Source organism: Monodon monoceros, unplaced genomic scaffold (assembly GCF_005190385.1).
Source record: "Monodon monoceros isolate NGI ecotype Baffin Bay Population unplaced genomic scaffold, NGI_Narwhal_1 Super_Scaffold_5, whole genome shotgun sequence".
NCBI lineage: Eukaryota > Metazoa > Chordata > Mammalia > Artiodactyla > Monodontidae > Monodon > Monodon monoceros.
Genome location: NW_021703782.1, coordinates 76,470,931 through 76,493,375, shown reverse-complemented (window position 1 = coordinate 76,493,375; position 22,445 = coordinate 76,470,931). Strand labels below are relative to the sequence as shown.

The following is a 22,445-nucleotide window of genomic DNA, read 5'->3' as shown; positions in this document are numbered from 1 at the left end:
CAAGATAAACATAGCATTACTTCTTTACTAACTTGGCAACTAGAGTGTTTTGTTCTACTCTTAAATGTCAAACCAGAAGCAATATCTCAAGAATGTAGAACATCTGCTTAACTATGAAATTCCTCAGTGTTTGGTTCTTTTGGCATGATAGAGGTGGCAGATTTTGGTTTGGGCTATTTATTTATTTGGGCAGGGGTACCTGTTTGACTGCTAAAGCGGGGTATAGAGAACAGAAGGCCAAGTATATAATGAGAATCAGTAGTTAGGGGATTGAGAAGAGGAAAAGGAATAGGAATGGAAGTAATTAGAGAAATAGGATGAAAATGAGCAATGGATAGGCAGGGAAATGAAACGGATGTTAAGTACATAATAGTCAAACCTGTTTATTCATTCATCAGCTATCCAGCAAATGTTTATTGAATGCCATTTATGTGCCAAATATTGTGATGGGAACAGTGGTTACAGAGATGAGTGAAACTTGTACCCTTTTGTCAAGGGGTAATAGTTTCTTGATGAAAGAAAACTAACATTTTTTTTTTCACAACCATATTTAACTCTAACAATCACCATGTATGGTGAACATTATTATGCTCTTTATATAGATGAGGGAACTGAAGAAAAGAAGTTAAATAATGTGCCTAAGGATACAAGGTTAGTAAAGACTAGAGCTGTGTTCAAACTCAGGTCTGTCTGATGCCAAAACCTAGTTTTACTGCACCATAGAGCTTCTTATGTAGCTCTAGAAGGTAGAGAGGGGGAAACCTGTTCCCATGGCCATATCCTAAATATTGTTATTATCCAGAGCCTCTCTAACTCAGAAATCGTAAATATCCTACAGAGACTACAAATATGTATATCTATGTATATATATTATATACTTATAGCACTATATATATATATCTCTACATGTGCACAAAGTAACATATATGTAAAAATTGCTTGTAATTATAAAAGATTGGAAACAATCCAATGTCAATTTAAAAGGAAATGGTTACATAAACTATGCTTAATCTGCCTAGGAAATACTATGCAGTTGAAAAAAGAAGGAAAAAGCTCTCATGAAATTATAATTATGAAAACATCTCCAGGACATACTGATAAGGTTCAGAATAGTTTAAGAAAGTGGGAAAATGAGAATATATATTTGTATTTGCTTTATTTGCACAAAGAAGCACTGCTGAATACACAAGAAACTCATAAAAGTGGTTCCCTAGAGGGAGCAGAGATGAGGGCAAGAATAGGGTGTTGGAGCATGACTTTTAAACATATATCTTTTTATGAGTCACTTATTTATAAATAAATTAAAAAGTGAAAAAAGAATCCAATAGAAAATGGGCAAAGATCATTAACAGTAGTTTCCATAAAAAGAAATACAGAAGGCTAATTAACAAGAAGAGATTATTGCTCTCACTCAAAATTAAGGAAAGATAGATAACAAAATGTCATTTTTCATCTAAGAGTCTGGCAAAGATAAAAAAGACTGATAATATCAAGTTTGGCAGGAATATGGAGAAGTGAGCAGTCTTTACTATAGGTAGAAATATAAATGGATATAATCTTTTTAGAGGGCAATCTGGCAATATGTATCAAAAATTTTAATGTGTTTTCCTTTTGACCCAGCCAATTCACTTCAAGGAAACTCTCATAATGTATATTCACACAAATGTGCTGAAGTATATGTAGTATAATGGTGTTCACTTAGGACCATTTATCATAGCAAAACACTGGAGAAATTTTTTTGGAGGGGACACCTGCATATAAATAGAGACATTTAAAATGATAATAAGAAACTGGTTGAATAAATTAAGGTATATTGATACAATGGAAAACTATGCTGCTATTAAATGAATTAGGAAGGTCTACACATATCGTCATAGAGAGATGTCTAAGTGAAAAAAGAAAGTTGTAGAACCATGCTTTCATTTGTGCAAGCTACAATATTTCTTTTCTAGAAGATATATATAAAACCCAAAATTTGAGACACATTCTCCCCTGAGTCTAGGTCACCGTATTAATTTGGTTTCTGAGCCCTCACTGTACCAGCCCTCATTGTATAGGAGCTTGAAAGAAAGTAGAACCTATGTTGTAGAATCTACATCTACAAAGAATTTCCTGCCTCACTGACAACGGGGATTATTAGAGGAAAATACCAGCCCTCTCCTGAAATAGCTAGAGACCTGATACTCACCGGATATCCGAACAGACTGTTAAATTCTCTGTTGTTGGCTTGCAGATACCTCTCTTGTTCTGAAAAAGAAGAGAGAAATGATGAGAAGGATGCCCCTCTGTAGATCAGCCTGGGATGCTGGCTGCTAATGAAGACTTCACTAGCTTCTCACACTTTCTCACTGAGGATATCTGCCCACAAATAGGATTTTGTCTCTCTATTCAGAGAATCAAGAAATACAATAAAAATAGAAACCCTAAAGTGTTTGTTGAAGCTTTCTAGAGGCAAGAGGACAAGTAACTTCTGAGGAGTTCTCCACCATTAATGCTTCTAGTAATCCTAGATTATGTTTCCACAGACAACAAGCTGGTGTGCACCAACATTACTGCCAAACACAGAAACCCAGTTCTCCTTCATAAGTTAATTACAGAGCCATAGTTTAAGATATCTGAGGTTCATTCCAAGGCAGCCTTTCCTAAACTTGCTTGACTAAATTTGAATTAATAAATAATTACTGAGCATCTACTGCACAGAAACCAGTGTGCTGGATGCTGTGGGGAGATAAAAAGATGAGTAAGGCAGAGTCCTGACTTCAAGGGACTTGCAATTTAGTGGAGTCAGCCTGATAACGACAACACATACAAAATCATCACATCAAAACACAAAGGTGTTACAAACTATTACAAGTAGCCCATTATCATGTTATGAAAAGTATTAAAAATGTATATTATCAATAGATCTTTCTGTCCTGAATAAAACATTCCTATAGCCTCTTCGATTCTTCATTGGTTCAACAAGCATTTACTGAGTTCTTAGCAGGTGTCAGGCCCTGTGTTATGAACACTCACATACGAGTTTTTATGTGAACATGTTTTCATTTCTCTTGGGTATAAACATAGGAGTAGAATTGCTGGGTCATATGGTAACTCTAGTTTTAACATTTTGAGGAACTGCCAAAAAGGTTTTCACAGCAGTTGCACTATTTTACATTCTCACTGACAATGTATGAGAATTCCAATTTCTCCATATCCTTGCCAACACTTGTTATTGACTGTGTTTTTCATTTTAACCATCTTAGTGGATATGAAGTAATATCTCATTGTGATTTTGATTTGCATGTTCATAATGACTAATGGTGACATTGAGTAACTTTTCATGTGTTTTATTGAACATTTATATACCTTCTTTTTTTGATTTGTTTGTTTTTTTAATGAGAAAGGAATTTTTTAATTAATTAATTTTGGCTGTGTTCGGTCTTTGTTGCTGCCTGAGGTTTTTAGTTGCAGCGAGCGGGGTCTACTCTTTGTTGCGGTGCATGGGCTTCTCATTGCGGTAGCTTCTCCTGTTGTGGAGCACAGCCTCTATGTTCGCAGGCTTCAGTAGTTGCAGCACGCGGGCTCAGTAGTTGCGGCGCATGGGCTCTAGGGTGTGCAGGCTTCAGTAGTTGTGGCGTGTGGGCTCAGTAGTTGTGGCTCGTGGGCTCTAGAGTGCAGGCTCAGTAGTTGTGGCACACAGACTCAGTTGCTCCGTGGCATGTGGGATCTTCCCAGACCAGGGATTGAACCCGTGTCCCCTGCATTGGCAGGCGGATTCTTAACCACTGCGCCACCAGGGAAGTCCTATATATCTTCTTTGGAGAAATGTCTATTCAGATTCTTTGCCCATTTTTAAACTGGGTTAATTATCTTTTTAATCACTGAGCTATGCATTCTTTATCTATTCTGAATAGAAATCAGTTATCAGATATGTGATTTGCAAATATTTTATCCCACTCTGGTTTTAAATGTCATTTTTATAACGTACTAAATTCTAACATATTGAATATAATTCTGGGTTTTCTATTAAGTTCCTTTGTTCTATCCATCTTTAAAAATATATTTTTTAAATTGAAGTACAGTTGGTTTACAATATTGTGTTAGTTTCAGGTGTACAGCAAAATTATTCAGTTACACATATTTTTTTTCAGATTATTTTCCATTATAGCTATTACAAGATATTTAATATAATTCCCTGTGCTATACAGTATATTCTTGTTGCTTATTTTATGCATAGTAGTTTTTATTTGTTAATCCCATACTCTTAATTTATCCTTCCTTCCATTCATCTTTTAAATTATGTAACTTTTAATATAGGATAGCAAGTCTTCTTTTTTAAAGAAACCTTCTTGGCTACTCTTGTCTATTTTCTCTTCTAGATAAACTTCAGAATCATTTTGTCCAGTTTGCTCAAGATTAGAGTTTTTTTTTTTTAAATAAATTTATTTTATTTATTTATTTTTGGCTGTGTTGAATCTCCACTGCTGTGCATGGACTCTCTAGTTGCAGTGAGCAGGGACTACTTCTCGTTGTAATGCGTGGGCTTCTCATGGCGGTGGCTTCTCTTGTTGTGGAGCACGGGCTCTAGGCGTGCGGGCTTCAGTAGTTGTGGCACGTGGGCTCAGTAGTTGTGGCTCACGGGCTCCAGAGTGCAGGCTCAGCAGTTGTGGCGCATGCACTTGGATGCTCCGGCGGCATGTGGGATCCTCCTGGACCAGGGCACGAACCCGTGTCCCCTGCATTGGCAGGAGGATTCTTAACCACTGCGCCACTGGGGAAGCCCCAAGATTAGAGTTTTGGCTAGAGATGAACACAAATAAAATTTTATTCACTAAAATTCTGTGGATGGAGTGAAAGTGGGTTATTAGAAAAGGCAGAGCTACCTCCCATGGGAAGAACAGTCAGGTCTGGAAAATCACACTTCTTTCCTCAGGGGGCTAAGATGGTAGACTTCTGAAAGCTGAGGAAAGAGCCAATGATAAGACAGGGACTTTTATAGTTCTTCATGTAATTTCCTTTATTCCTCCTCTGGTTGTCAGCAAAAATGACTAAATATCATGAAATCAGCACAAGACTAAATTTCTTACAGAAAATATAAGGGGCCAAAGTCTGCACAATGGGCAGTGCTTGAAGTTCAGAGATTTGCACAAATTGTAGGAAAGGTGAAACTGGGATGTTTACCTCCTTTTACTCAAGGATTTGAGTACACAGATTTGGAAATTACACAGATTAATCTGGAGAGAGTTGACCTTTTTGCACTATTAGTCCCCCATCCAGTAGCATACTACATCCCTGGGGGGAGACTGGCGTGACCCCAGGAAGCCATTTCTTTGTGCATGATGATCATGTCTGTACAATCAGCTTGCTAGCAATACATAAACAAGTGGCTATAAGTCTTCCCTGGGCTAGTTTACCACCCAGTTATGCAGCTTACAGTTTGTTCTCCTGGACTAGTGTATTTCTTTCTTCTTTCATTCTTGTGATTACTAGGATTAGCTGAATAAAGAGAGGGGAAGTTGAGATGGGACTGATAGGATGTTTTGTTTTGTACTCTGTTTTGACTAGTTAGTGGCTTATTTACAATCTGGTAATACAACAGCTTCTGCTAACCATTATAATTTAGGTTATCCAAAGCAGTGGAACATGTATGGCTCAGATAATTTAGCTGTGTCTAGGATGTAGAGCTGCTGCATGGCCTATACTCTTTCTGCAGGGACTTTCTCAGGGGCCCAGATGGCTGCCTGATTAGGGCAGAGTACCAGGATAGTACTGGTGTTTCGACTGACGTTGAGATTTCCAATCCACGAGCAGGCTACTTTTCTACTATGTTCATACTCAATTTGCTCAGGCATTGGTGAATAAAATCAGTCTCTCTCATGCCATTTGCCCCTCCAACCATACCCAACAGACCAGCACAGCCCCTCAATTTATTCAAAAATATTATTTTATGCCTCTTGATAAAGTTCTAATATTTTCTTATTGAATTTCACATTTCTTATTAAATTTAATCCTAGATATCACTAACTATTTTTTTAACTTAATAAAGGTCTAACAGGTTTTCCCAGCAATTTATCTGGGTGCAACAGGCTATTCTCTCTAAGCCCAGCAACCCCAAGGGATACATGGAGTTGAGGCTCTGCAAAACAACTAAATACATACGTCCCTCTTTGAGTTTAGGAGTAAAGTAAAGCAGGTAGATCCCAAAGTTCAGAGCCTGAGTTGGTGGAGACAGATTGAGACTTCTAAGTGGGGGACGGCATTAACCAACACCTAGTTCTGGCTCTTTGATCCCCGACCTACTATGAAAGAAAAGGAAAGAAGAAGGAAAGTAGGATTTTCACCAGGAAGGGAAGAGCAACTGAAGGCTAGAAAGTTGGTTTTCATAAGATGCCTCTAAAAAAAGGAAAAGCAGGAACAATGAGAAAAATGGTTAAAACTTCAGTTTGCACAAGCATCTAGGAGAAGAAACTAAAAGTCTGAGAGAAAAAGAAGACAAGCTTAAGGAAAGAAGGTAGCAAGTCATGTTTGAGATAATAAAGGCAGAAAAAATTTTTGGATGAGATAATGAAAGATTAATTCAAGATTCCCTAGGGCTTGTGAATATTGTTGAGAAAAGACTGTGATGACCAAGTGTTTTCCCCATCACTTGTTAATTCAAAGTTTATTTCTGTTTGACTGAAACAAGAGAGACAAAATGTGAATTATGGATGAGAGGTTAGAACTACAGAAGATTGAAAATTAGCTTAGACAAGGAGAGTCTGGGAGATGGTCTAGTTGAAGTAGTCATGGCTATGGAATTCAAGGGGACAAACACCTAGCTCTAACCTATGGTGACTGTGGAAAATGCATCCTTCATTGGGAACTAAGGGTTGAGTCTACAGCCTGTTCAGCGAAGACCTGGTTTCACAAGGACCTGTGCTGAGAGCTGGCCTGAGGGTGGTAAAAATCACTGAAATGAAAGGGTCAGACATCTTGGTGAAGCAAGGCAACTTGGTATTATAAAATGTGCAGTTGACTTAGAGTTAAAAACATGGCAGGCTTCCACAGTGCTTAAGAACATAGGAACTCGGGACTTCCCTGGTGGCACAGTGGCTAAGAATCTGCCTGCCAATGCAGGGAACATGGGTTCAAGCCCTGGACCGGGAAGATCCCACATGCCACAGAGCAACTAAGCTCGTGCACCACAACTACTGAGCCTGTGCTCTGGAGCCTGCGAGCCACAACTACTGAAGCCTGCACGCCTAGAGCCCGTGCTCTGCAACAAGGGAAGCCACTACAATGAGGAGCCTGCGCACCACAACGAAGATTAGCTCCCGCTCACTGCCACTAGAAAAAGCCTGCGGGCAGCAACGAAGGCCCAACGCAGCCAAAAATAAATAAATAAATAAATTTATATTAAAAAAAAAAGAACATAGGAACCATATTCAATATCTTGTAATAACCTATAATGGAAAAATAATCTGAAAAAATATATATAACTGAATCACTTTGCTGTATACCTGAAACTAACACAATATTGTAAATAAACTATATTTCAATTAAAAAAAAAAAGAACATGGACAATTGAGTCAGACTTCCAGAGTTCAAATCTCAATCTTTCACTCACCAGCTACATAGCCTTGAGGAAGTTACTTAACCTTTCTGAGACTCATTTTCTTCATCTGTAAAATGAATGATAATAATACCTACTCATAAAGTTATTGTGAGGATTAATAAATCGAGGCATGGAAAGCACTTAAGAACAATTCCCAATACATCAAAAAATGCTCAGAAAATTTTAGCAGTTCTAGACTGGGCTTTGTGACTAAACTGTTAAGTGACTTAGGGCAAGTCATTTTCCATCTCTGGGCTTTAGTTTCCTCATGTGTAAAACGGGATAGTAAAATCTACCTTATATGCTAATATGAGGGTTAAATGAGATGGTACTCATTAACTGTCTACATAATACCTGACACATCAAAAGTACTCATTAAATGATATTTTTTTGTCCTTTATCTTATGCTATGTCAAGGAGATTCCACAAGGATCACTGATACAGTTGTCTGTGCTCAAAGTAGATTTTGAACTTTCAGCTATCTCCTGTGGATATACTAAGCTGACTCAGCCAGTAAAGAAGAAAGGGTACAAAAGCCACAGTCTAGTGATGGAAAATCCCTTGGTGGGATGTTAGTAGAAGAGAAGTGTCAAAGTAGGAGAAGCCTCTAAGTATGTACTTAAGAGTTTTGAATCAAATGCTAGAGTGAAAAACATAGCTCTTATGCAATCTTGATGTAATCCAATCTCAAGTTTTAGGAGTTAAAGCTACAGAAAATTGGAGATGCACCCAGAGAAGGAAATGGCAGAAACTAAAAAGGAAAATGGGCTCTGTAAGAGGGAACTAGAAAAAGTGGCACACAGAAAGAAAAAGAAGCAGGAGGAAGAAGGAGGGAGGGAGAAAAAGGAAGTCAGGCCAGGTGGTCAGGAGGCAATCAGTCTTAGGAGGTTCTGAGCAAATACCTCCTTGCTCACAGTGGGAAAGCAATCACAAATAGGATTTTCCAACTAAAGACAGAAGAGCAGTGAGATGACCTTTAGGAGTGCAAGTCTCTAACCAGTAGATTAGTCAAGGTCCCCTCTCCTTACACCACCAGACTCCCAGATCAAGGAAGCCCAGGTGCTGGTGAGAGAAACTCAGCAATAACCCCCTGCTGTCATTCTAGATCAACAGGCCTAGGTGATTTCACCCAAGTCACTTAATGCATATGACTGAAACTTACCCATCTCTAAAAATCAGTGAAGAGAGTGCCAGGGGAAGGATAACTGACCAAGTTCTGGAATTTCTGCTCAGATTAGTTGGAATCAATTTACAGTAGGAATTCTGGAATTTCTCAGATTCCAAATGATCACAATTTATCCTAGTAGTCAAAAAGCATAATGGGAACATTATAGCTATCAGTTGATTTAGCTGCCCATATGGCTTCCAGTCTTGGGTACACAAGAACATTTATATTTCATCTCTCCAGACTGCATCTCTAAGATATCTTGAGTGCAGTCACCAGATGATATTTCTATCTAAAGAATGGTACGAAGAATAGCTAAATGACATAGCTGAGAGTCATCATCGGAAAGTCCAGGGTCAGCGGTCCTGCGGAAGAGGCAGTAACTAATTTGCTGTCTCATCACCATTTCATTACGTGTTTCTGGTTCAGTCTACCCATTGCTATGTCTCATGGTTTACATTCAGCTCATTTATAATACTTCTAATACCATCTTCTCCCACTAAACAAAGACCTCCTTAAAGATAGAGACCATGTCTTTTTTACTTTTTTCTTTTCTTTAAATCTCTGTATCCCACTGGTTAGCTCAGCATTAGGCCCTGGATTTAACACATATTTGTTAAATGAACAAGCACACAAGTGAATAGATGCTTAGAAACACATTCTGTTGAATCATGGTCAGATTTCTGTCCAAACCCCTCCAAAGGAGAATAATCACCTCCTCCTCCTTGTGGGAGTATCTATATAATCACAGAACAGCTGGACTGAAAGAGAAACCCCAGCTAAGACTAATTCTTTGTTGATCTTTCTAAGGTCAGCAAACAGGAGGATAATCAGCATGACTGAAGAGGGTGGGTAGAGTGCAGTGTCAAAAACAACCTGGAGAGGAAGCTCTCTAAAACCTTGAAGGTCATGAAAAGTCTAGTTCTTGAACTACTGTAGCTCTCCTGTTACCATGCCTCTGATCATCCTCTGTAGCTTCACTAATTCTTCTGTCCAAGTTTAGCAGAACAAGACTAGAATTGCTCAAAGGACAAGACACTAAAGAAAAGAAAGATAGTAAAAAGCAAAAAAAAAAAAAAAAGCAAACCCTCATTTATTAACAGGATGTCATATAAGATTGATTTGGCTGACACAATTCAGAATGTGCTCAAAACCAAAGTCCCCTCCCCCTACTCCTCTTGGAGACCTTCGTTTTTTTCCCCTTTCCTCTCCAAGGGAGAAGCTGACAGAAACATCAACTGGGAGATGGGAGTTGAGAGTGGTGCTTTACCATTCTGACCTCATTTGAAATGTAGAACTAATGATTTCTCATCAATGTGGTAAAGGTAAAAACCATCATGTTTGACTGAACTACTAGACATCACTTTCAGTGCTTCTCAATCATAAAACCTTCCTTGGGATAGGAGATGAGAGGTTGGGAAAGTTATGATAAAGGCCATCAGAAACAAAATGCCATTCACACAAAGCTGGACCTAAGAGCAAACCCTGGTGATGCCAAAGAAACAATTTAACTATAAAAGATTCAAAATTTAATTCCCTTTGTTTAGCATTGCCAGATTTAGCAAATAAAAATACAAAAACAAAATATGTCCCAAATATCACATGGTGCATACTTACACTAAAAAACTATTCACTGTTTACTAAAATTCAAATTTAACTGGGAATCATGTATTTTATCTGGCTACCCTGACTTTTACTGAGGTCAAGAAAAGTTCCTACAAATTAATTCAATTGTTGCTTTAAATTTTCTAAACAAACAGAATTCTAGAAACTAGCTCTAAAAATATTAGATGTCTGTTTTATTTTAAGTAACTTTATTGAGATATAATGTACATTCTATACAATGCATCTGTTTAAAATAAAATGTACAATTGAATGGTGTTTGTTATGTTCACAGAGTTGTGCAACATTGATGTCTATTTTTTTGTGTTTATTTAGATGTGGTGTTGCATAGGATTCTATTACTAAGGCTCTGATTAATTTTCTGCCCTACTGCCCTGCAATATCTATGCCCTCTTCCTTCGTACTATTTCTTCTTCTGTCCTTTCTTTCTAGTTTCTCCAACTTAGTTTTTTTTCCTTTGTGATTACACTTTTTTCTTTAATTGTTTTTCAAATCACCAAAGTAAAGCAAGCATATTTTACCTGTAAAAGATCCAAACTCAAAAATATATAGAGAAAAAATGTAAAGTTTCCTTTCCCACGCCTTCTCCCTTTCCTAAGGAAACCACTGTTAACAGATTGGCGTATATCCTTTGGGGGGGTCCCTTCCTTAGAGTATTTACTTACAAACATATACATATACACAAACACCTATATGTGTTTTTTAAACAAATGAGATGCTACTATATGTATTGCTCTGCTAGTTGCTTTTTTCTTTTCATAATATGTATTGTAGATCTTTCCATGTCAATACATACAAGTGTATCTCACCCTTTTGAATTTACTACCTAGTATTATTTAACTACCTATCAATACTTATTAATAATTTTTACTGTTGTGTTGTGGTAGTGGTGATGATAACAAGGATGATATTTGTATCAATATATGTGTATGGGTGGTAAAGCTGAGGGAGAGGAGAAGTATAATAAATGGGACAAGCTTGTAAACTCTCCAGGACAGAGGGAACTCTGTAGGCACTGGGCTAGGTAGATAACTTAGTAGATAAACTCAACATATATGCAAAACAGTAAAGTAAAAGTTCAAGGCAGGATATTAATAAGATTTACAATGAATTGTAGAAACCCAAGAGAATTGAAGTCCACACAAAAACTTGTACATAAATGTTTATAGCAGCATTGTTTATAATAGCCAAAAAGTGGAAACAATGTAAATATCTATCAACTGATGAACAGATAAACAAATAGTCGTGTGCCCATACAATGAAATGATATTCAGCCATAAAAAGGAATGAGGTACTAATATATGCTACAATATGCATGAACCTTGAAAACATTAAGTGGAAGAAGCCAGTCACAAAAGGCTACATATTACTTGATTCTATATATATGTGTATATGTTATGCATATATCATGTGTAGAATAGACAAGTCCATACAGATAGAAGATAGATTAGTGGTTGCCAGTGGCTGGAGGTGGGGGGAATTGGGAGTGATTCCTAGTGGGTACGGGGTTTCTTTTGGGGGTGATGAAAATTTTCTAAAATTGAATTATGGTCATGGTTCACAATTCTGTGAATGTACTGAAAATCACTGAGTTGTATGCTTTGAAATGGTGAATTTTATGACAAGTGAATTATATCTTAATAAGGCTATTATTTTTACAAATTATAGAAATCAAGCACTATAGGAATTCAAGAAGGAAAGATAATGCCAGGGGCGTGGGGGGCACTGGTGGCTAGAGTTGCTGGAGAAGGCTTCATAGAGGACTTGCACTAAACCTAAAAGATGAATATAGATTCAATATATTGATAGATGTAGGGAACATATATCTAGGCAGAAAAAAAGAACTTAATGAAATTTTCAGCACTGAGACTAGACAAGTTGTATGATAGTACAGTAGGTAGGAAGAGTCTGAAGGAGGGAGGAAACAAGACTATAAAGTCAGGCTTTTAATGCAGGCTAATGACCTTAAATTTTATCTAGTAGCTGACAAGGAATCCCAGAAAGATTCTGAGCAGGGAAAAATGTGATAAAACCGGAATTTCAGAAAGATTAATATGACGTATTTACAGAGGAACAGATTGCAGAATAAAGACTTAAAAGATTGCTGCAATAATCAATGCTTGAAACAGTGAGAACTTGAACTAAGAAAGTAGTGAAAAATAGAAAGGAGAGAGTAGGTAAGCAAAATGCTGGAACCAGTCAACATCCACTCTATGTACTATGTGTTTTCCAACCAGAACAGGCTGATAGCCTGGAAAAGGGCAGAGTTACCTGCCAAATACTGGTTTTGCCACTGCTATTTTGTTGACTCAGGCCAACAGGATGGACCAGGATTAACTGCTCACTGCTCCAAACAGCACAAGCAATAACTCTACTGCAGTAGGTAGACTTAGCCTATCTGAAGGAATTCAGACCAAGAAAACTGGTTCCAATTACTTTTCATTGGTAAAAATTTTGACTTTTTGAAATGATCCACATTTATAAACATTCAAGTTCTTAATTATCTTCCTGAATGGGAGCACCAAGCTCTTATAAATTACTTTTTACATAAATGTTTACCTAGTATTTACCATGTGCCAGTGCTTTACAAATATTACCTCATTTAATCCTCACAACATCCTTATGAGGTAGCACTATTATTAGCCCCATTTTATGGATGAGAAGCTGTAGCATAAAGAAATTAAGAGATTTTCCCAAAAATAACAGTAAGTGGTGGAGCTAGGATTCAAACCTAGACAGTATGGCTCCAGAATCCACGGTCTTAACCACTGTGCCTCCCATATGACCTTGACTTCCTAGCACTTACCATAGATATAATTTGACATTTCTCTGTGCTATTATTTAATGTCTTATTACTTAATTAAAGGCTGTCCCTCAGTAAACCATAATCTCCATTAGGTCTGGGATTCTGTCTAGTTTTGTGGCTACTGTATTGCCAGCATGTAGCACAGTGGCATTTGGTGATCAATAAATATTTGTTGAATAAATTAATCAGTCTTTATTGACTATCACATTCTTCATTAACCTTGAACTTACTGCCCCCTAAAGTATTTTGTCCTCTATATTTTCTTTTCTTAAAAAGTTATTTATTTGTTGAAGTATAGTTGATCTACAATGTTGTGTTAGTTTCTGGTGTATAGCAAAATGATTCAGCTATATGTGTACATATATTCTTTTTCGGATTCTTTTCCACTATAGTTTATTACAAGATATTGAATATAGTTCCCTGTGCTATACAGTAGGACCTTGTCATTTACCTATTTTGTATATAGTATTGTGTATCTGCTAATCGCTAATCCCAAACTCCTAATTTATCCCTCCCCCTCCTTCTGCCTTTGGTTACCATAAATTTGTTTTCTATGTTTGTGTTTGGTTCTGTTTTGTACATAAGTTCATTTCTATCATTTTTTTAGATTCCACATATAACTGATATCATATGATGTTTGTCTTTCTGTCTGACTTACTTTACTTAGTATGATAATGTCTAGGTCCATCCATGTTGCTGCAAATGGCATTATTTCATTCTTTTTTATGGCTGAGTAATACTCCATTGTGTGTGTATATATATCTATATCTGCTTTATCCATTCATCTGTCAATGGATGTTTAGGTTGCTTCCATGTCTTGGCTATTGTAAATAGTGCTGCTATGAACATAGCGGTCCATGTATCTTTTTGAATTATAGATTTGTCTGGATATATGCCCAGGAGTGGGATTGTTAGATCATATGGTAGCTCAATTTTTAATGATTTGAGGAACCTCCGTAATGGTTTTCCACAGTGGCTGCACCAATTTACATTTCCACCAGTGTTAGAGGGTTCCCTTTTCTTCACACCCTCTCCAGCATTTGTTATCTGTATATTTTTTGATAATGGCCATTCTGACCGGTGTGAGGTGGTACCTCACTGTAGTTTTTGATTTGCATTTCTCTAATAATTAGCAACGCTGAGCATCTTTTTCATGTGCCTACTGGCCATCTGCACGTCTTCTTTGGAGAAATGTCTATTTAGACCTTCTGCCCACTTTTTGATTGGGTTGTTTGGGGTTTTTTGTTGTTGTTGTTATTGAATTGTATAAGCTGTTTGTATATTTTAGAAATTAAGCCCTTGTTGGTCACATCGTTTGCAAATATTTTCTCCCAGTCTGTAGGTTGTCTTTTCATTTTGTTTATGGTTTCCTTTGCTGTGCAAAAGCTTATAAGTTTGATTAGTACCATTTGTTTATTTTTGCTTTTATTTCTATTGCCTTGGGAGACTCACCTAAGAAAACATTGTTACGATTTATGTCAGAGAAATGTTTTGCATATGTTCTCTTCTAGGAATTTTATGGTGTCATGTCTTATATTTAAGTCTTTAAGCCATTTTGAGTTTATTGTTGTGTATGGTGTGAGGGTGTGTTCTCGCTTCACTGATTTACACTGTCTTCCATATTCTCTGTTCATAAGAAGATGCAGGAGAAATTGGTCAGTTAGCCTGTTTTCCTCAACCCTCTCTCTTTCAGCAGTTCTGAGAGTAGGAGAGGACTTCTTGCTTTTTCCTTCTGTTGGGAGCTCCCTGACTTCCTCTTCCTAGAACCAGGGCCTGTGCCCTTGGAATGGGCTCCTTCCAGGAATCAGACAACTGCATAATGACAGAAAGTAAAGAAGGTATAGTGTGGCGTTAAATCAGTGACCTAATTTCATTCTCTGCACCTTCTCCACTCCTCAAAAGGAAGCCTAAATATAGAACTACAGTCTGGCTTGCTTTCTCAAAATTTTATGTTAGAAAAAGGTTTCTTTTTTCATGTCAGGCAGCTTCATTCTTAAAGGTGGCTTGGGTGTGATTACCCCAGCTCCTTTTAGTACTTTGAAACACCACAGGAAAGCACGGAAGTGGTACAGAAATCCTCTCTAACACCATAGCCAGATCCACTTGCTCTGTTTGCAAAGTCTGCAAAAGATGACTTAATTAGCCTCAGCAACTGCTTTTCACATTAACCACTTCTTTTTTAGCAGGAGGCGGTTGTGAAGGATGGGGAGAGGAAAAGGAACACATGCTTTCCTGATGAACTTCCAAATAAAAGTACAAAATAAAATAAGAGTACAGATAAAAGAACAAAAGATGAGCAAGTATAACTACTCAAATTAGAATTCTCAAATGACAGAACAAGGGAGCTTGAAATTGTAAGTACAAAGTATTTACTTCTGCAAAGTATATTTCCTTTCCTGGTCAGTTTGCTAAAATGGTAGTTTGGTAGGTTGGCCGGTCTATTTATCTGTCATACGTGCAAGTGTACACACATGTGCGTGCATGTGTGCACTTTTTAGAGGCAACAATAATGACATACAGACTTAGAGTTCACCTACCTCCATTTTGTTTGTCCTCACTTTCCTTTTCAAATACAGACATTGCAGAGTAGTTCCAGTTAAAATTCCCTGGGATTTCTGTAAAGGAAATAAAAAAATTTAGAAGGGGAATTTCTCATTGCCAATACCATTTTACTTAAATGAATGTTTAAGAAACTTGGAACTTGATCTCTGAAATCCAAAATAAATCTACCTCTAGAATACATATGCTAAATTTTAGAATTCATTTCATACAGCCTTATCATAAAGTTATATTTCCAAAACTTGGGAAACAGATTCCACTTCCTGGCAACCAAATCTAAGCTGATAACTATAATCTGCCGGAAAAATTAGCTGAAACTTGGAAACAGGAAAAATAAATCATTGGGTGATCTTTTAGTGAAGTTCTGGGCTTACACCTTTGATTAGTTTTCTGTTGGACTATTCTATAACCCCATATAGGGCGGCAGTTAACTTGTAGATTTTCATCTAATATAGATATAAATATTTTCTCTCTGGTGGAAAAGATAACTCCAAAGGTTATGATTAATGTACTTTAGGACTTTAAATAGTTTTGTATATAATTGAGAAATCTTAACTTTTTTTTAATGAAATTGCCTATATATACACAGCTCCTAAATTTTTATTTGAACTGGTCTTAACATCTTACTGGTTCCCTCATTAATTAATGAGTTAAATAAAATCTGTGACACCTGTCCATTTTATATTTACATGAGAGTCATGTTTTTTAACCTTTTGAAAATTATGCTTTATCAAACCCCATGACTATGCTACACAGAAAACCCTTCTATCTCTCCATTCTTAACCCAATTCAAAAAAGGCCAAAAAAGTATGTTTATTTTAATTAATTAATTTCTTTCAGGTCTCCTAAGTCACTAAGTATGCATAAGCCAAAACTAGAAAATATTATATGTATTTTCATCTTAATTATCCCAAACAAGATTAGATGGGACAAAAATCCATAATTTGCAGGGGAGTGTTAAGTCTAAGTAAAAGAGTATTTACAGCCAAGGGATGTTTGGCTGTCAGAAAAAAAAATTACCTGGGCAACTGTGATCACTTTGGAATGAGAATGCATCTTCCAGTTCTGCCCTCAGTGAGTCCCAAGTGACCTCATTAAGGATACAATTCATATTTCAATAATCTAGGCAGAGTTGCATCAAATAACTTTAGGAGCCAGGGAGTTAATAGCAGTTAGGTGTAAAACAACAAGAAATGAAGTGCTGGGCATCGTGACCAATTGGTGAGTGCATGCTTCCTATAAAAGCATCCAAAGTTTTTAAAAAGTAAAATTAAATATTGTGTAGGCCGAAAAAATTCACTTGTGCTGCAAATTTTGTACCCCAACCTAAGGTCTGTTTCTTCTGTCAACAGAATCTGTGTGTTCCTAACGAACGTGAGCAGTTCTAATAGCATCACTCTCTAGGCACCCAGTCCTACCTTCAGTTGCCTAAGAATTCTCAGGGACCCCCACAGTAGGCTTGGGGTTCCTACTGTTGAGAAAGGAGAGCCAAGGATGGGAGGTCCTGAAGTTCTGGATTCTCTCCAACCCCTGCAGGGCCATCAACAGCTTTGAGAGGGTAGCCTGGCCAAATGCACACAAGCAGCACAGCTTGGAATTTGAAATGGTTGCGACACTTAACAGCCAGCCAGGGACCTGAGTAATGACTATTTAGCTGGAACCAGGCACTCACCCAATCTTGTGACGCTCTCTACACGCACATCACATTACATAGCTGCCAACTGGAAAATACATTTAAGCTGTTAAACTCAGAGGAGGAGGAGGAGAATGTGAGGGTAGGGAAGAAGAAATGCGATGTGGGAGGGAAAAGGGAAGAGATGGAGTAAAAAAAAAGGATTAGGAGCTAGAGAACTGGGTTTCATTTCAAAGTTTGCTACTAATTAACGACAGTGTGACTTGGGGCAAGTTATTAACCACTTCATGCCTTAAATTTCTTCTAAAGTGAGAATAATTTTTTTTTTAAGAAACAGAAAATAAATTTAGCAGATACAAGATGGAGAAAAATCTGATAAGGAATAAATTTGCCAGAGAGAGGTTTAGAGGTAATTATGTATTACAAACTAAGTACAACATTAGTTTCCATTAGGGAGCTAAGAAGAACTGTGAGAGGATTAAATTAAATAATGTATGAAAACGTCTGCCACAGTACTTGACACAAAGTAGTCAATCAACAAATGGCAATGTTTTAAAATTTTAATATACACACCCACCAGCTTAGTAAAAAAAAATTTAAGTCTAATAATATTGTGCTAGAGAGAAAGTGGAACCACTGGAACACTTACATACTGTTGGTGGTATTAAAAATGGGACAAACCACTCTGGAAAACAATTTGGCCTTATCTAATAAAGTTGATGGAGAATTTACCCTATAACCCAGCTAGTCCATCTTATTTATATACCTAGGGAAACTGTCATAATATGTCACATACGAAGATGTGTGCAGTAGCACTGCTCATAACAGCAAAACTGGGAAACCAGCCAAATGGCTATTAATGATAGAATAGAGAAGTAACTTGTGGTATGTTCATAAAATGGAAAGCTACATAGTAGTGAAAATGAGTGAGCTAAGTTATACATATTAACATTGTTAAATCTCAGGAATATAATATTTAGGGAAAAAACAAATTGCAAAAGTATACATAAAATATTATGCCACTTATGTAAAGTTAAAGATCATGTAAAACTATATCATCAGGGATAAATACTTTCAAGGTAAACCTATAAAGAGAAACAAGGGAATGAAAAATACCAAATTCAGGATAGAGGTTAGGGAGAGGGAAGGCGATGGGATGGAAAAAGCATACGGAGTGTTTCAAGCTACATTTGTGCTCATGGTGTTACTCTTTACAACTTACACATTTGTGATAAACTTTATATCTATTCAATATATGATAATAACAAAAGAACTAAAAAATTAAAGTGAACATACCAGATAGGAAATACTCTTCTTATGAGGAAGAATAATTACTCTGGAGAGTAAGTTTTATTTTTTATTTTTTTAATAATTCTATTTTAGTTTTTTCAGCTGCGTTGGGTCTTTGTTGCTGTGCGCGGGCTTTCTCTAGTTTCATTGAGCGGGGGCTACTCTTCTTTGCGGTGCGTGGGCTTCTCATCGTGGTGGCTTCTCTTGTTGCGGAGCACGGGCTCTAGGCATGCGGGCTTCAGTAGTTGTGGCACACGGGCTTAGTTGCTCTGCGGCATGTGTGATCCTCCCGGACCAGGGATTTAACCCGTGTCCCCTGCATTGGCAGGTGGATTCTTAACCACTGCGCCACCAGGGAACTCCTCAGAGAGTAATTTTTAATTAACACTTACTAAAAGAGTTGGCCCAATTCAGGTTACTACATGAAAAAAATTTTTTTATTTTGAGATAATTTTAAACTTACAGAAGAGTCGCAAAAATAGTATAGAGAATTTCCATACACTCTCCACCCACCTTCTTATGTTAATATCTTACATAACAATTAAACAATTAACAAACTAAGAAATTAACCTTGGTATAATACTATTAACTAAAGTACAGAAAATATTTATTTTTTTACCAATTCTTTCCACTAATGTCCTTTTTTGTTGTTGTTGTTCCAGGATCTAATCCAGGATCCCACATTACATTTAGTTGTACGTCTCCTTCCATATGTGACTGTTCCTCATTCTTTCCTTGTTTTTCATAATCTTGAGAGCTTTGAAGGGTATTGGCCAGTTGTTTTGTAGAAGGTGCCTCAACTTGAGTGTGATGTGCCCTTCTCATTGCATCATATCAGGGGATACATGCTGTCATATGGACTCCTAGTGATGTGAACCTAGAACGCTTGGTTAAGATGGTGTCTGCCAGAGCTCTCCACTGTAAACTTACTATTTTTCCCTCTGTAATGACATGGTTATAGAAACTAAAGCTCTTTCACTTAGACATGAGAATCTAAAGGTAGAAATAAGAGGTTCCACCTTGAGCTGATAATCTCCAAGCTGCCTGTGATTCTGTGCTGCCAACATCCTATACCCTCCCCACACTTATTATATACAAAAACTGGCAAATTTACTAAGTACAAAGTATTAGAGAAAGTCTTTATATATTTAGCTCAGTCTGAAAACTACATAAACTAAAACACAATGCAGTCTAGCAATGGCATATTTGTGATATAAGAATAGCCAATGACTCTTAGTACTAGAATATCATAGACTGCATGCACGTAAGTCATTATTGGCTTTCAATGAACAAATCTGTCTTCCAGAGAGTAGAGTTCTTTACCAACAAGGGAATAAATCCCTGGTTGACTTGAAGGCTTTTGGGAATCTGAGGAAAGGACTCTCACATAGAAGCAGATGTGCCCATCATCCCCTGACTAAAATAAGAACTATGTTTTCCCCAAAACAGTTGTGTAAAATCATGGAAGCTTCCAGTTTACTCCATTAAGGTTTCTCTGCGTTAGCTATTATATCCGATGCACAAATCCCCAGAGTTACTCTAGAAATCAATGTTCCCCCAACCCAATTCCCACCCCATGAATCTAGCAAAGGTAACAAAAGTTTTCTTTTTAATTTTTTCTTTTTTAAAAAAAAACGCAACAGAAGCACATATACTAAAAAAATAAATAAATAAATAAAAATTAAAAAGCAAGCCTTACCCTGAAATGCTTTTAAACGGCACAGCCTGAAAACTGCCAGGACTCTACACTACACCTCTCTTCTCAGTTACAGTTCCTGCCTTATCCCCTCCTTATTTCAACCATAAATTCTTTCTGACTGGAAAACGCTCTAGGAAAACAGAGATCTTCTAAACTTAGTAACTTTAAAACTCTGGGAGGGGTAGGAAGATGTTGAAACATCTACTAGTCTGTGAAGCCATTTAGACGACTAGATCTCCTTCAGCTTCCTACGTCTGATTCTCGGCTTCTGGGAACTTGCCAAATTTTTTTTTTGTGGATTTTGAAATTCTGTTTCCTCTAGATAGGGAAAATGAAGAGAGTTTCAAAACCCTTGTTTGCAAACTGCTTCTTCCAAAGGTGGTTCATGGACCCCTCATAACCTTTCCATTAACTTGGATTTGGTTTCAAGTGGTTTAAAGCAAATAGGTGAAGATGAATATAAAACTAACTTCAAACACAAATGGAGTAGAAAAAACCCTGCAGAACACTATAGTTTCTTAGCCACTGCTTTCATTTTCAAACTCATGGTCTTCCCCAGGAGTTACCTGCTCAGCCTATAAGGCAGGCTTTGTAAAGCTACTGTGTGCTACAAAACCCCTCTTTTCTGCCTAGAGCTTTAAATTGGGTCTGAACAAATATTGGAGTCCACACAATCTCCTTCTGGCGCTTGTAATTTTGCAGTCTCACAGAGAAAGCTCCTTATTCGGTAATATAATACTGATACTTTGGGATAGTGTATTTTCCATTTCTTTTAGTCTATAAAAATGAGTCAGTGTTTATTAAGCGGGTCTTAACTGTTTTGCACGTATATGTAGTTAACAAATATCTACTGAATGGAATCTTAGAAATCAAGTGATATGTTCTTTTTTAAACAAATTTTATTTGTTTTAAAACTGGGGACAAGAGTGAGATAATAGAGTGCTGACTGTTGGGGAGTTTGAAAACTCCTGTTCTATTCTCAGCTGGATTCCTAAATTATTTGTACCTAAAGCGAATGACTCTTTCCTTCAGTTCTCTAGCTTTTCTCATCTATAATAAAGGGCAATACCTGTCATTTCCCTTTGTCACCCCCCCCCAGTTTAATGCAAAGCAGGGGTTTTTCAAACACTATTATGTACAGCAAGAGGTTTCAGAACCCTTTTCTGAAGTGGATTAAGGGTAGAGGGGAGCAAGGAGGAGGAAAAGGGTACTCCCTCTCCTTCAACTTGAATAACTCTGATTTTATCTGGGATTTTCCTATACCCTAAATTGAAAAAGTAGTCTCTCCTGCTAAAAACAAAGTTGGAAGATCAGCTGGTGCTTTGGGGGTAAGTGCTTATTTGAGCAAGTTAAAATGTACATTTGTAGATGGAACTCAACCTCCAGCCAGGCCAGGTGCGGTTCAAAGTCCTTAAACAGCCTCTCTCAATGTACCTAAGATTGGCATCTATGTGGTCTTGACACAAATTCCCAACAAAAGCTGGAACTTCTGGGAACCACTGAAGATATTTCACTTCCTCACCTCCATCTTTTCTATTCCCACAGTCACCCCATAGTTCATTAAGACACTTTGTCTTCTCCCTTGTTTTCATGACAATTAATTCTCCTGGTTTTCCTCCTCCTGCCTCTTTGACAGCTCTGCAGTGTGATGTAGTAAATTTCCGCTGACCTAACTCTAAACCTTGGGGCCACCCAACACTGTCAAATGTATGACCTTGGTCTAATGAGATAATCACTCTGAACTTCTCCTTATCTCTCACATGAAGATAATCACTTCACCTTGGTTGCAAGGATTATATAAAATAAAGTATATCAAGCTTTTTTTTTTTTTACAATGCCTTGCACATAATAGGTGCTCTTCCCCCAAGGCGTTGTTCTTATCCCTGTTTGCTGTGTGTGCTTTCCCTGAGTTATGATATATCCTCTCACTGCAGCTCTAGCCCTGGCTCCTAAAACTATCTCTAGTCCCAAACTTAAACTGTTGGACATTTCCTCTTAGGTGCTCACTCTCGTCTCAAGATAAACATGTTCCAAAATGACATTTCTTACCTTCCGTGATTTTAAGCATATCTGATCCTCTGCCTTATTATTCTG

General features: G+C 37.3%; 1 protein-coding gene across 1 annotated transcript in view; it reads right to left on the bottom strand.

The window, feature by feature from the left end:
• LOC114884769 (phospholipid-transporting ATPase FetA-like) overlaps positions 1 to 20,643 on the bottom strand; it is a 74,361-nt gene extending 53,718 nt beyond the window's left edge. Inside the window, exons 1-3 of the mRNA XM_029203963.1 lie at positions 20,352 to 20,643; positions 15,708 to 15,785; positions 2,189 to 2,247 (exon numbers count right to left, since the gene is read on the bottom strand). Coding sequence (XP_029059796.1) covers positions 2,189 to 2,247; positions 15,708 to 15,750 — 102 coding nt within the window. The 5' untranslated portion in view covers positions 15,751 to 15,785; positions 20,352 to 20,643. The remainder of the gene's footprint in view (positions 1 to 2,188; positions 2,248 to 15,707; positions 15,786 to 20,351) is intronic.
• Between the last annotated feature and the right edge of the window lie 1,802 nt (positions 20,644 to 22,445).